The sequence below is a fragment of the Apus apus genome, chromosome 1 (genome assembly GCF_020740795.1).
Source record: "Apus apus isolate bApuApu2 chromosome 1, bApuApu2.pri.cur, whole genome shotgun sequence".
In the NCBI taxonomy this organism is placed as follows: Eukaryota; Metazoa; Chordata; class Aves; order Apodiformes; family Apodidae; genus Apus; species Apus apus.
Window position 1 is genome coordinate 123,808,252 of NC_067282.1, and position 13,626 is coordinate 123,821,877.

General features: G+C 50.5%; 1 protein-coding gene across 1 annotated transcript; it reads right to left on the reverse strand.

The window, feature by feature from the left end:
• Positions 1-6,842: 6,842 nt before the first annotated feature.
• On the reverse strand, positions 6,843-11,519 carry VAMP1 (vesicle associated membrane protein 1). Its single transcript, XM_051610543.1, has 5 exons — positions 11,461-11,519; positions 10,661-10,790; positions 9,747-9,905; positions 9,465-9,516; positions 6,843-9,070 (listed from the first exon to the last, which is right to left on the reverse strand). Coding segments are annotated over exons 1-5 (360 nt in total). The 5' UTR covers positions 11,463-11,519; the 3' UTR covers positions 6,843-9,053.
• Positions 11,520-13,626: the final 2,107 nt, after the last annotated feature.

Here is a 13,626-nt window from a genome sequence, read left to right on the forward strand (position 1 = left end):
ACCTCCAAGGATGATGACTCAACCACCTCCCTTGGCAGCCCATTCCAGTGCCTGACCACTCTTTCAGTATAGAAATTCTTCCCAATATCCAATCTAAACCTCCCCTGCCTCAACTTCAGGCCATTTCCTCTGCTCCTATTGTTATTGACTTCAGAAAAGAGGCCAACACCCACCTCCCTACAACCTCCTTTCATGTAGATGCAGAGAGCCATGAGGTCTCCCCTTAGCCTCCTTTTCTCTAGGCTAAACAGCCCCAATTACCTCAGCCACTCCTCATATGACTTGTTCTCTAGACCCTTCACCAGCTTGGTTACCCTTCTCTGGACCTGCTCCAGCACCTCAATGTCCTTCTTGAAGTGAGGGGCCCAGAACTGCACACGGTGCTCAAGGTGCAGCTTCACCAGGGCTGAGCACAGGGGGAGAATCACATCCCTGGTCCTGCTGGCCACACTGTTCCTGATGCAGGCCAGGATGCCCTTGGCCTTCTTGGCCACCTGGGCACCCTGCTGGCTCATGTCCAGCCCCCTGTCAATCAGCACCCCCAGGTCCTTTTCTGCTGGGCAGCTCTCCAGCCTCTCTTCCCCAAGCTTGTAGCATTGCCTGGGGTTGTTGTGACCAAAATGCAGGACTTGGCCTTGTTGAACATCATACAACTGGCCTCAGCCCACTGACCCAGCCTGTCCAGGTCCCTCTGCACAGCCTTTCTATCCTCAGGCAGATCAACACTCCCACCCAATTTGGTGTCATCTGCAAACTTACTGAGGGTGCAGTCTATCCCCTCATCCAGATCATTGATAAAGATACTGAACCAGACTGGCCCCAAAACTGAGCCCTGAGGGACACCACTGGTGACCAGCCACCAGCTGGATTTGACCCCATTTACCACAACTCTCTGGGCCTGGCCATCCAGCCAGTCTTTTACCCTGTGAGGACCACACTTGTCTGTGCCATGATTCGCCAGCTGCTCCAGGAGAATGCTGTGGGAGATGGTGTCAAAGGCCTTGCCAAAGTCCAGGTAGACAACATCCACAGCCTTCCCCTCATCCAAAAGGTGGGTCACATGGTCACAGAAAGAGATCAAGCTGGTCAAGCAAGCCCTCCCTTTCACAAACCCATGCTGGCTGGCCCTGATCCCCTGGCTGCCCTGCACTTGCCATGTGAGCTCACTCAAGATGAGCCTCTCCATGATCTTTCCTGGCACCGAGGTCAGGCTGACAGGCTGTACTTCCCTGGATCTTCCTTCCAGCCCTTCCTGTAGATGGGTGTCACATTAGGCAGCCTCCTGTCATCTGGGACCTCACTTGTTGACCAGGGTAGTTGATACATGATGGAGAAAGGCTTAGTGAGCTCATCTACCAGCTCCCTCAGGACTCTAAGGTGGATCCCCTCAGGCCTCATAGACTTGTGCCTGTCAAGGTACAGAAGCAGATCATTAACTACTTCCTCCTGGTTGATGGGGGGGTTGTTCTGCTCTCCATCCTTATCTTCCAGCTCAGGAGGCTGAACACCCTGGGGGGGAGCTGGTCTGACTATTCAGTATGGATGGAAACAAAGAAGGATTTAAGTATCTCAGCCTTTTCCTCAGCCTTGGTTGCAATGTTCTCCCCACATCCAGTAAGGGGTGGAGATTCTCCCTGACTCTTTTTTTATTGTTGATGTGTTTATAAAAACTTCTTTTGTTGTCCCTTATGCCAGTGGCCAAGCTGAGCTCCAGCTGGGCTTTTGCCTTCCTAATTTTCTCTCTGCATGACCTAACAAGATCTTTGTATGCCTCTCAAGTTGCCTGTCCCTTCTTCCAAAGGTGGTAAACCCTGCTTTTTTCCCCCAAGTCCCATCAAAAGCTCCCTATTCAGCCAGGCTGGCCATCTTCCCTGCCCTTTAGTCTTGCAACACATCGGGACAGCTGCTCCTGGGCCTAGAAGGTTTCCTTCTTGAAGAGCAGCCAGCCTTCCTGGACCCCTTTGCCCTTCAGGACTGTGTCCCAAGGGACTTTCTCCACCAGTGCACTGAACAGGCCAAAGTTTGCCCTCCAGAAGTCCAAGGTAGTTTTGCTAACCCCACTCCTTACATCAATAAGAATTGAAAACTTCACCCAAGACGGCCTCCAACCACCACATCTCCCACTAGTCCTTCTGTTTGAGAGCAGGAGGTCCAGAGTGGCACCTCCCCTGGTAGCCTTGCTTACCAGTTGTGTCAGGAAGTTGTCCTTCACACACTTGAGGAACCTCCTAGGATTGTTTCTGCTCTGCTGTGCTATATTTCCAGCAGATGTCTGGTGGGTTGAAGCCCCCCACCAGAACAAGGGCTGCCCATTGTGAGACCTCAGCCAGCTGTTTATAGAATGCTTCATCTGCCTCCTGGTCCTGGTCAGGTGGTCTGTAACAGACTCCCAGCACATCTGCCTTATTCACCTTCCCCTTTATCCTTACCCATAAACACTCAACTTTATCATCACTATAATTGAGTTCTATACAGTCAAAACACTCCCTACCATACAGAGCCTTGCTGCCTCCTCTCCTTCCTTGCCTGTCCCTTCTGAAGAGCTGATATCCATCCATTGCAGCATTCCAGTCACGACAGTCATCCGACCATGTTCCTGTGATGGCAACTAGGTCACAGCTGTCCTGCTGCCAGTGGCTTCCAGCTCACCCTGTTTGTTGCCCATGCTCCATGCAGAACTGTAGATGCACTTGAGCTGGGCTATCCATTTCACCCCATCCTTGGCTCTTCACCCCTGGGCTCATCTCTGGTGGGCCTGGTTTTATCCCCCTTCAAGTCTAGTATAAAGCCCTGTCCATGAGCCCTGCTAACTCTTGCCCTGATGCCCTTTCCCCCCTGAGAGACAGGGCTTTCCCATCTTTGCAGGCCCAGTGACCTGTACATCAAACCATGGTCAAAAAACCCAAAGTCCTGCTGGTAGCACCAGGTTTGGAGCCAGGCATTGATCTGGTGGGTCTTCTTGTTTACCCAGTCATCATCCCCCAGAACTGGAGGAATAGAGGACAACAAAACTTGAGCTCCTGATCCCTTGGACCAGTCGTCCCAAGGCCCTGAAATCTTTATTCATTGCCCTTGGACTTCCTCTCTCTGCCTCATCACTGCCTACCTGAAAGATCAAAAGAGAGCAGAAACCTGAGGGTTGTACCAGACCAGGAAGCTTCCTGGTTATATCCCTAACCCAGGCCCCAGAGAGGCAGCAAACCTCCCTATGGAAAGGGTCCTGCTGGCACATGGGACCCTCAGTTCCCCTCAGAAGGGAATCTCCTGTAACAATCACCCTCCTCTCCCAAGGACTGTGAAGCACACAAGTACTGCAGGCCTTAATGTCTTTTTAGACAAACCTCCAGCCTATGGGAAGCAACCACATAGACAACTAAGGGCAGGATAAAGATGATCCTCTTCTCAGGAACTAATTTGGGGGATCTCTGCAGAAGAGCACATTATCAGATTTCTGGCAGTAACCTTGCCATACTACTTTTTACAAACAGACTTCTGATGCAATGGTGCTTAAACAGCACCTAATGTTGTATCAAGAGAGCAAGGGTGATGTCCTTACCAAACAGGATTTTCCATTTGACTGGACACAGAGATACCAGAATTTAAGCATATATAGTTTAGACAAAGACCTGGGGTACCATTAACCCAATCACATTACAAACAGCCTTTTCTGAATGTAAAAACTAGTTAATCATTGCAAAAGAAAAACTTCAGCTATTTTCAAAATTAAGGTAGAAGCAGTGCCCTTGGGAAGAGGAAGGATTTTACTGCAGTGTATAAACTGTTGCCAAATTCTTCCCTTTGAGATGTTCAATACATGCTTGCTGTGCTGCTCTTGTCTTAATTACCTAAATGCACTTTTCCCTCCCTAGCATACAATGATTTTCTTCCTCCTCACAGACATGAACATTATATTCTTTATTACACAAATATTCATGGTTTTTTTCAAACTTTATCCCAGTGCTGAGCTCATGACCCTTGTCTGAAAGTGAAGATAAGTCTCTGCTGAGAGCAGAAATGAGAAATTCCAGGGGTGTCCTTCAGCAAGGGGGGCAGCCTGGCAGCTCTGCAACCACAGGCTCTTAAGAGATGTGGGAACATGAGTTCTCCTTGAGAGACCTTCAACAGAAAAAAAATCAGAGGTCTCCTACAAATGTGAAGAAAAAGTAAATGACTTTGTGTTTATGGGTGATTTTAAATGAAGAGAGTACAAAATGAAAGAATGAAACCTCAAAGTTGCCTTCACAAAAGGGACATTCATGTTCTGTAAAAAAAACAACCTGCCTAAGAGGCAGAGTTAAAAGCTAGGTTACTGGCTAAAACAAAAAGATAATTCTGGTCACAATTAAACAAGAAAAGCAGGCAAATAGAGGAGTTAGGATGCTATACCCATAGCCTGGTTCTTGGTCATAAATCCAGTACTACCACTGCCACCTTAGGCGGCTTCTAGCACATGAAAAATAAATCTGATACTGGACATACAGATGTTTGCTTTACAAAACCTCCTCCAAAGCAAGAAAGGAGAAAGAGCAGATGCAACATCCCAAACAATCTTTGAATATAATAAATGTACAAGGATTCATTTGTTAAGTGTCTTTCTGGAATACCCAGAGTAAGAAAGTTCTTCACATTATATGGTACCTTGTGATAACCATAAAACTGATGTGACCCACTGCATCACTCATACTTAAGTGGGTAATTAAAGGAAGATTAAGATTAATCAGAGGCATAACTACTTGAAACATTAAATTACCTTCAACATCATAAAGAAAGGTGATGTAGAAGGTGATGTATGCCCTAGGGTAAGCTTGTACCATTTTGCTTCTCATTTCTGTCAGTGTTAAAATGCAAAAAAAAAAAAAAAAGGGGGAGGGGGGCTTTGACTAATGAACTCAAAGTTTTAGCCCAATTCTGGGTAGCTGTGAATCCAGAGTTTAAAGCCTGTACAAATATGAAGTTGACATACAGACTGGTAAACGGATGAATCCTTAGGATCAGTGCAAAAATTGCAGGAGAAATCAGGTGATCCTTCCTGGAACACCCTTGCACTTCTAGGCTGACAGGACCACAGAGCTCAACAGATGCAGAGTGAGCTCAGCCTGGCTGAAAACAAGAGGCAAATCCAGCAGGATTGGAATGAGAGTGGGGAAAATGGAGTGTTTTACTGAGAATGTGACACTAGAAAAAAGGGGAGAAAGTATGCATTTAGAGAGATTAATCAGTCAGCAAAAGATAAATGAAAGGTCTGTGTTAGTGTGAATTTGCACAAGAGGAGAAAGCTGAGGGGATATAAATGCTCAGTAGTCACAGGTGTTAGCAGCAGAACAGTTAATTGGATTACATGGAAAACATGCAAGAAGCAACTGTAGGTCACAGGACACAAGCAAGTTGTCTTTTTGGACTGGGAGCATCTGAGCAGCAGAGTTGAGACCCCATAAAATCTGAAGGATAAAGCAGTTGATACAAGAGTTGCATGTTTGAAGGCAGAGCTTGGATTTCTATTGATACTTTTAAAGAACTACTGTTTGCCAAAGCCTTGATCTTGTGTTCAGTGCACGTTTAAAACCATGTTTCGCCCAGGATAACAAACTGCAGGAGCAGAGGAGGTGCTGAGAGTTCAAAGGATGGCACCTCAGAAGGTAAGTTCCCAGCAGAGCATGGTACTTTAAACACCTACGAGATTTATTGTTAGACATGCAATGCTGTTTTGTCAGCTTGCACATGACTTGTGTGCCACAAACCTGGGGCAACTTTCAGCAGCATGCTCAGCCCCAGCTCTGTGGTCCAGAGCAGCTGGCCAACTATGGAAAGTAAGCACTCAAGTCCCTAGGTTTGGCTAGGGACTTGGAGACTGTGTTGTCAATTGTCTGGAAACAGCTCGTTTAAGACAAAACTTTTCCTACCCCCTACATAAACAAAGCTGAAAGCTACCAGGAAGACAACACCTCACTTGGCAAGAATTGCAGCATGACTAGCTAGTTCAGGTTCTGCAGGCCTGATCTGTGCTGAGGTTCAAACTGTACATGCTGCTTTAATCCACGAGCCCATCCCAACACCCTCCTTTTCTGGGAAGACACATCTTTGGAAGAATTAGCCTAGCTGCACTGCTCCAGATTTCCCACTGACCATACATTGTTCTAATATGATTTTGGTGATGTCTAAGATTAGACAAAGACAGGTCATAAGGGAACCACAAGCCAAAAGGAGCACTGTTTTGCAACCAGAAGTTTCTAATAGAAGGGGCAAATAAGGGCACAAGACCTCCTTTTAAAATAAGTCTGCACTGGACAAAGCTCTGTCATTTCTTTTTAATGAGTTTCAAGTGTACAGTGAAGCAAAACAAGGGAGCACTCACCTTTATTCCAGCTGTGCCTTGGACAGCATCCTGCTCTTGGACATCTTCATCTGGATCATGAACACATGTCCAAACACCAACCCAGAAGTGTTTTCAGGGTTTAAGGATCTGAGAACAGGTTGTTGAAACGCAGAGGCAGCACTTCTAGAAACTAGAAGGCACCAGCAAGACATCCTCCCATGCAGGGGAACACCTCCCCATGCACTACACAGTGGCTCAACAGAAGGTGGACAGAATTTGGGTTGGATTAGGCAGCCTCTTCCCCAGAGCTGCTGGTTCATAAATCTTGTTACAGACTTACCAGGGAGTCAGTCCAGCACATGGTTCCACTACAACTGGAACTACCACCATTGCAATGGAAGACTACCCACCACTCTGAGGGCCAGAATTTCAGGTGTGTAGAGTATGGAAGTGACCCAAAAAAGATGTTCCCCAAAAGAGTTTTATATCCCAGCCCCTCCCCACCCACTGACAGACCAGACAGACTCAGTAAGGTGGTGAATTGTGTTTCTTAGAGACCAATTTAAAGTACATGAGCTGATTACTATACCATGCTAGAGGAGATTACAGTCATGTTGGTAGAGGAAGGAAATAAACTGCACGTGCGTGAGCAGCTGTAATGCTGAGGACAGCAGAGTCCCTTGCTTTTACTCAGAGGGCCTTGGTGATATTTCTTTTTTGCCCATGCAGAGACACAAAGGAAAGGAAAGGGAGCAGAATAGGCAACGCACAACATTTAAGAGAAAGAAATGGAAGAGACAGCCTAGGGAGACCTCAGGCCCCAGAGAAACTGGAGGGATGGGGCACCAAAGGCTTGTTTAAAAGAGTTCAAGAGAACTGCTAGTCTGGGGGACTCAAGCTTGTATGCCCACCCCCTAAAATGACAGCAGTAAGTAGTACAAGCAGGCCCTGGCTCCTCTTCAGTAGATGCACTTCTGACCATCCATCACATCTCAGTTCCACAGGGAATTAGAAAAGTGCTCAGGGGATGAGGGCTGCTTCACTCCAGATCTTCATCTCTGCCCTCACCCAAGGTGGAGAGGGATGGAATTGCAGGGAGATGAACTCAGTGCAAATGAAATGCTGTGGCATGGAAGTGAGCATGCAAAACCTAGCCCCTTCCCAAATGCCCTGTGAGGAGGAAAGGGGCTTCCCTGACACACAATGAAATAAAAAGCATCTACTTCTCCCAGCTTTCATACTTCACTGCGACCCAGGAACTCCAGTGATGTTCTCCCCTGCCTCCCTGCATTCTCTTAAGCCTAGGCAGATCCCAGTGTATTCTAGAACTGAAGCAGAGCTTCCTAAATTAAAGTGCCCTTTTTCCAATCTAGGCTACAGCTCAGGTTGTAGAAGACAAGATTGACATTCCTCAGAAGAATGCAGAAACTGAGGAACAGGGCAGCTCATTTAACCCAGGTTTGACAACACATTCAAGCAATTAATTCACAGCTCTTGCTATTTTTGAAGGAGGAGAACCAGGAGATTGCTCACAGAAAGCCCTTGCATTCCATGCTGCAGGTTTACTTCCAGGAGAGACCACCTTAGATCTAAATTCAAGAGAACTCCTAGCAAGGAGTTGTTCAGTTTGATAGGCAAGGTCTCTAGATACCTAAAGCTGCCATACAGGGACATCTGATGCCACTTTGTAACACCCACGCCCAGAGCAACATTTCCCTTTGAATCCCTACCTAATCATTCCAAGTACTTCCCAACTCCTGCTGAAAGGGCTTTGGGGTATCAGAAACAGAACAGGCAATCAAAAAACTGTGGTTTGTTCAGTCTTGTCCAGAATACCTCCAGTCTCCTTCACCTCCATCTGCCACATAGGAGACCTCCTTTGGTGTTCCACCCAGAAACACAGAAGCAGAACATCCACACCCAGTCTTGCCACTACCCCAAAGTCTTCTGGAAAGCTACAAGATAGTAGAAAGCCACAGAGTCCTGGCTTGTGTCTGCATAGATTAAAAGAATACTTGACACCCCCCACCAGGCTCCTTACTGTTGTTTTTTTTCCTTCTGGCAGGAGATTTTACTCCCACACATGCCTTTTTGACAGTGACAAACCTCCTTTCCCTTAACCATGTTTAGTCTGTTGCACTTGTCTGAGGTAACTATGTAGGCTCTCCTTTATAACAACTGAAAGGGCCTCGTTCAGACAGCAAGTTATCTGAAAATAAGGACAGGAAGAGTAAACTGTTCCTTTAAGTGCACATCTCTCTATGGCTAGAGAAATCTAGATGACTATCTAGCTCAGTCAGATGGCTCACAATCACTGACCAACACAAACTAGCCTTTATTCCATGCTGCCCCTTTTTAGGCAGAACACACATGCTGAAGTCCTTCACCCCCAAAGGCACTGCATTAAGGCATTCTTATTTTGCTAGTGTTCACACAGGCACTATTTGACAAGATGACACTCAAATCACTAAAATCCCCTGCAGGAGAACAGGAGCAATAGCTACCCACTCCTCCTCTATTTCCCCTTCCTCTAAACTCAGATGACCCTCCCTAAAGCTGCAGCAGCTGTTGAAGAGTCTACCCATGCTCAGAAGAGCACTTGAGTTCTACACAGAAAACAAATTAAAACCAATAAGGAAATTAATGAAAAAGCTAGGTGGAAGGGAAGGGAAGATTCACGGGCAAGAAGAGACAGGCAAGGTGACAAGGGACAGTAGGCTGCAGACTGAAGGAGCTACATTCAAGTAAAAAAGTAAACTGGAGACAAAGCAATAGGAAAAAAAGGAAAGAACAAAAGGGGAAGTTACACCAAAGGTCCCCCAGAGACCTCCAAACCCCCCACCAGGGGAAGGACTTGCCAACCCACCCGCTCAAGGGTAAATGCCCCTCATACTTACAGGTGTACCTGACCTGGCAGACAGAATTTCCCATTCCTATAATGATGGCCACCCCCAATTCCTTCCCTGATTCTGTAAAGCATACCATTTCCACAGTAACTGTGGGAGTTCCAGCACCACCACCTCCCTTCCCCAAGGACTGAAGTTAACACTTATGCAACCAAGACCCTCCAGATCTTAAACCAAAAAGGAGGTTTAAAGCACTCTCAAGTTGGTGCTGCTTCACCTTTGATCCTGGGCTTTTCAGTACTTACTTACAATCACCACCACCACAATGGCACAAATCACTCCCATCATGATCATCATCTGGAGAGAGAGAGAGATGGATTGTCAAACAGTAGTTAGAACAGTATCTCCCCTGACAGTCAGGGAACATAAAGACAGACCCTGAAGGCAGGACAGCCAAGGCCTCAAAGTCTTTGCACAGGAAAAGAATCCTATGCATTTGAAATAGTTATTAAGTCCAAAACACCCTCTCAAAGCCCTGCAGAAGGGGACTCGCCCAATGAAGAAGAGCATGGAGCTAGGAAACTCACCTTGCAGTTCTTCCACCAGTACTTCCTCTTGAGTTTTGCTGCACTGCTTTCAAACTGAGAGGCACCAGCCTGAAGTGCATCTGCCCGGTCATCTAGCTCGGACAGCTTCTGGTCTCGTTCCAGCACCTTGTCTACATTTACACGGAATATATCAACCACCTGCAGAAGGAAGAACAGTAGCAGAGCTGAAAAAGTAAGAGGGGTAACTTGGCCAGTAACACCCAGATGCTAACAACTGAAAGCCCCCAAACAAGGCAAAAAGCTCAGCATAAGAAACAGCTCTGAAGTCAAGAAAAAAGATCCTAGCCCCGCTGTTAGAGTGTAGGTTCAAGTACACTTAAACCAGGCCCTGAGGCCCACATTCTCACTTGTTTTTAAGAGCTCTCCAATCCAGCACGCTTCAGCCGCCCCCCTCACAAGAAAAAAACACCCACACATGCTCACCCCCTGCGAACTGCAAGGGTAACGTAGAGCTCCATGTTGCTGCCCCAGCGAGGCACGAAGGCGTTACTGCACAGCAGGCCCTGACCCTGGCAAGGCAGGCAGTGTTCCCTCCACAGCCCACTGAGCCTGCACACGGGTTCTTCCCTTGAAGCAGCCAGCAGGGGTTAAGAGCTTCTTGGGGATGCTGCACAGCTTCGTTTCCTTAACAGATGCACAACGCGAGGTACAAAAACCCAACAGGCCTGCTCCTTAGAAGGCACATCAGGAATTAAGCAGCTTTTAAACGCCAAAGAAATCACCCCTCCAGCGTCTTTGTCAAGTCTGCCATCGTTTTTTGGGTATGCGTTGCTGGCACGGGCACAACAAAAGCATCAGCTCCCTCAGCAACAGATGCCTGTCAGGACCATCCCTGCTGCAGAGGGGCTGGAGAAGAGCCCGGGGAAGCCAGAGGGGCCGGCAGGGCTACTGACCTCCTCCACTTGGGCCTGTGTCTGCTGCAGGCGGCGGTTACTGGTCAGATTGGGGGGTGGCCCAGGGGGGCCCCCGCCAGGGGCTGCCCCTTCGGGGGCCCCGGGAGCAGGTTCCTGAGCTGGGTCAGACCTGAGGAAACACGCACAGGGGCAAAGAGAAAAACCCAGTCAGCCGCTGCGGAGAGAGGGCACAGCCCATCCACGCCCCAGTCCCACCCGGCTGGGGCAGGGCCAGCAGCAGCAGCGCCCGTGCGCTCCCGCATCAACCCGGCCAGGGCAGGCGAGCTTGGGAGGAAACGCAAGAGCGGGAGGGCAGCGGGAAAGGGTCAGCCCGAGGCGGGGAGCTCGGGGGTGCGGCTGCACAGGGCGCTGCAGCCTCCCGGGGGCCGGGGAAGGGGGTGACACCCCCCCCAGGGGCGCGGAGGGGACCAGAAGGCGGCTCACGGGGCAGCGGCGGGAGGAGGGCGGGGAGGGGAGGGCTGTCCCGGCGGGTGCGGGGAAAGGCGGCAGCCCCCGGCCGGCTGAGCTCAGCGGGGGCCATCGGCCAGCTTAGAGGCGGCGGGGAGAGGGCGCGACAAGCCAGGGCCCCACCGGTGGCGGCCGGCCCACCCGCACAGGGCACTGGAGACAGGAGCGGGGCCATGCGGGGGTGGGAGAGGGAGCGGTGCGGGCAGCGCTGCCCGCGGCTGCTGCAATGCGCCACTCGGCCCCGCCAGCAGGCAGGGCACGGGCTGGGGGCCGGTCCATTCCCTCCCGCGCGGCTCGCCCCCGCACCTCCCCGCCCACGGCCGGACACTCACATGGCCGGGCCCGCCCGGGACACCCGCACACACCGCAGCCGCCACCCCGCACCAGCGCCGCCGCCGCCGGGCTGCCCCTCTTATAGGCGGCGCGGCCCCGCCCCCTGCAGCCGCCAGCAAATCACAAGCGGCTCCCGGCAGGAGCAGCCAATCAGCACCGCTTGTGGCAGCGCCGCAGCCAATCAGCCCGCGCTCTCTCGCCGGGCCCCGCTGCGTCTCGCCCAATGGGAGCAGGGCCCGCCCCCCGCCCCGCCTTTGCGGAAGGGGCCGGGGAGCAGCAGGTGGGGGTGCGGGGCCATGGGGTGCGGGGCTTGGGCCGCTCCCGGGGGCCCGCAGGGCTCTGTCCCCGCCGGGCCCCGCCACCGTGCCCCTCCGGGGGCAGGGAGGGCCCGAGCACGGCCACCCGCCCCGCCCGGCCTTCCCCGGCGAGCCCAGCCGGTGCGGGTGCGGGTGCTGGTGCAGGATGGGGGCTGCGGGGCGTTCCCGCTGTGCGGTGCCTCTGGCTCAGCCGCTCTCCCGGCAAGGAGGAGATGGCGTTGTTGGCCGGCCTCCCGCATCCCGCACGGCGCACAGCGGAGCTTGGAGGAGCCCCCCGCGGTGGCCGCCGTCTAGCCTGGGCTGCCCGCCAGGGAGACGAGGCCCCAGCCGGACGATCGGGTTTGGGTTTTCCCCTCTAGAGGCGGTGGGAAGGCTGCTGGAGCAGGAGGACTCCTCACTGCGAGACAAGGAGGGAGGCAGGAGGGCACGGGAACTCCTCGTGTCGTCCCTGTGTGGTGAGTAGGGTGGGGAGCAGCTGCTTCACACCTGTGCTGAGCTTCAGCTGCCTTTTGTGAGGTGATACATGCCATTAATTAAAGTGTTTAGTGTCAGACCTGATGGGTGAGTAGGTGCATACAATAGAGACACTCTAGTTTATAGCCTGGGAGCGTAGGAGCATGGCTACCAGGAAGGTGAAGACTGGAGCCAGGTAAGTTTGCAGATAGGGCTGCTGAGGAGCAAGCTGAAGGTTTTTAAGCTCTGCCTTCAGAGAAGCTGCAAAGGGACAAGTCATGAAAGAAACCTCTGTAGCTTGGCCACCTTCCTGCTGCAGCTGGAGGCCCGTTCCAATAACTATTGCAGTAACAGAAGATGGAGCTTGTGGAGCTACAGACCCACAGAGCCTTGGCCAAGTTGGGGCTGGAAGACTAAGGGCTGACAAAGGTTACAAAGGGCTTGGTTGCTTTGTGCTTTCAGCCAAGGATTTGCTACACCCATAGTTTATGTTTCTAATAACCACCCACTGCTCTCTTCCAGGTGTTCAATCTGAGATCCACAACACCTTTTAGCAAAAGTCCTGCAGCTCTGCCACCCTGCTCCCAAGAACATGGACTTCTTAAGCTGCTTGAATAGAGACTTCAGCTCCACCTCCCTAAAGCTGAAAGCTAAAGGAAGTTCTTCTCATTCCCCACAGCTTCCACCCAAGCGTTTTTAAAGACAAGAGGGATGTTGCTCTGTTAGAGGATACATCACATCACCAGTTAACTCTCCAGTTAGCTACCAGCAGAATTAACAACTAAGGGAGTAGAGACAGGCAAACACCTGCTTGTTCCACAGCCTTTTCTGGAGCTGGATTAGCAGCATGCCAGCTCTGACACACCATAACTTGTCTAAAGAAACCAGCCACAGTTAGAGAAAACTAGAGCTTTTAAAACCAGTTAAGTGCCTGAATCACTTTTGCAAATCCTGACTACATTATAAAAAAAAGGCCACCAGTCATTAGTAAAGGATTAAGTCATCATCAGTGTGAAAAGCAAATTCTGTTTTTAAGACAGGTCTGGATGCATTTCAACTGACATTTGCATTTGAAGCTTAATCACAGACACATGGAGGGCAAGGGGGCATCAGGAAGCAAGAAGACATAGGCAGGTGCTCTTAGCACTGCCTCAAGAACTTAGCTATGAGGAAAAACCTACGCTGGAGTGTACTGAAATTGTCAAGCAGGACGTGAGAACCTGGGGCTCACAGAGAAGGAAAGGATGCTTCAGGCCTGGCCAGAGAACAAGAGGATTCAGAGGTCACGTTCAGAAATGCAGGCTGAGACATGTCTGTATGTCAGAAACGCCTGAGGGGAGCAGGACTTGCACAGAGCTCAGGCCTGGAGCAGCAACAGGACCTTGGGGCTGGGCC

Coding starts and splice junctions, on each gene's coding strand:
- VAMP1 (XM_051610543.1), bottom strand. Junction 9,906..10,660: donor CACAGGCCCAAGTGGAGGAG/GTCAGTAGCCCT, acceptor TTCCTTCTGCAG/GTGGTTGATATATTCCGTGT. Junction 9,517..9,746: donor ACTGGTGGAAGAACTGCAAG/GTGAGTTTCCTA, acceptor CTCTCTCTCCAG/ATGATGATCATGATGGGAGT.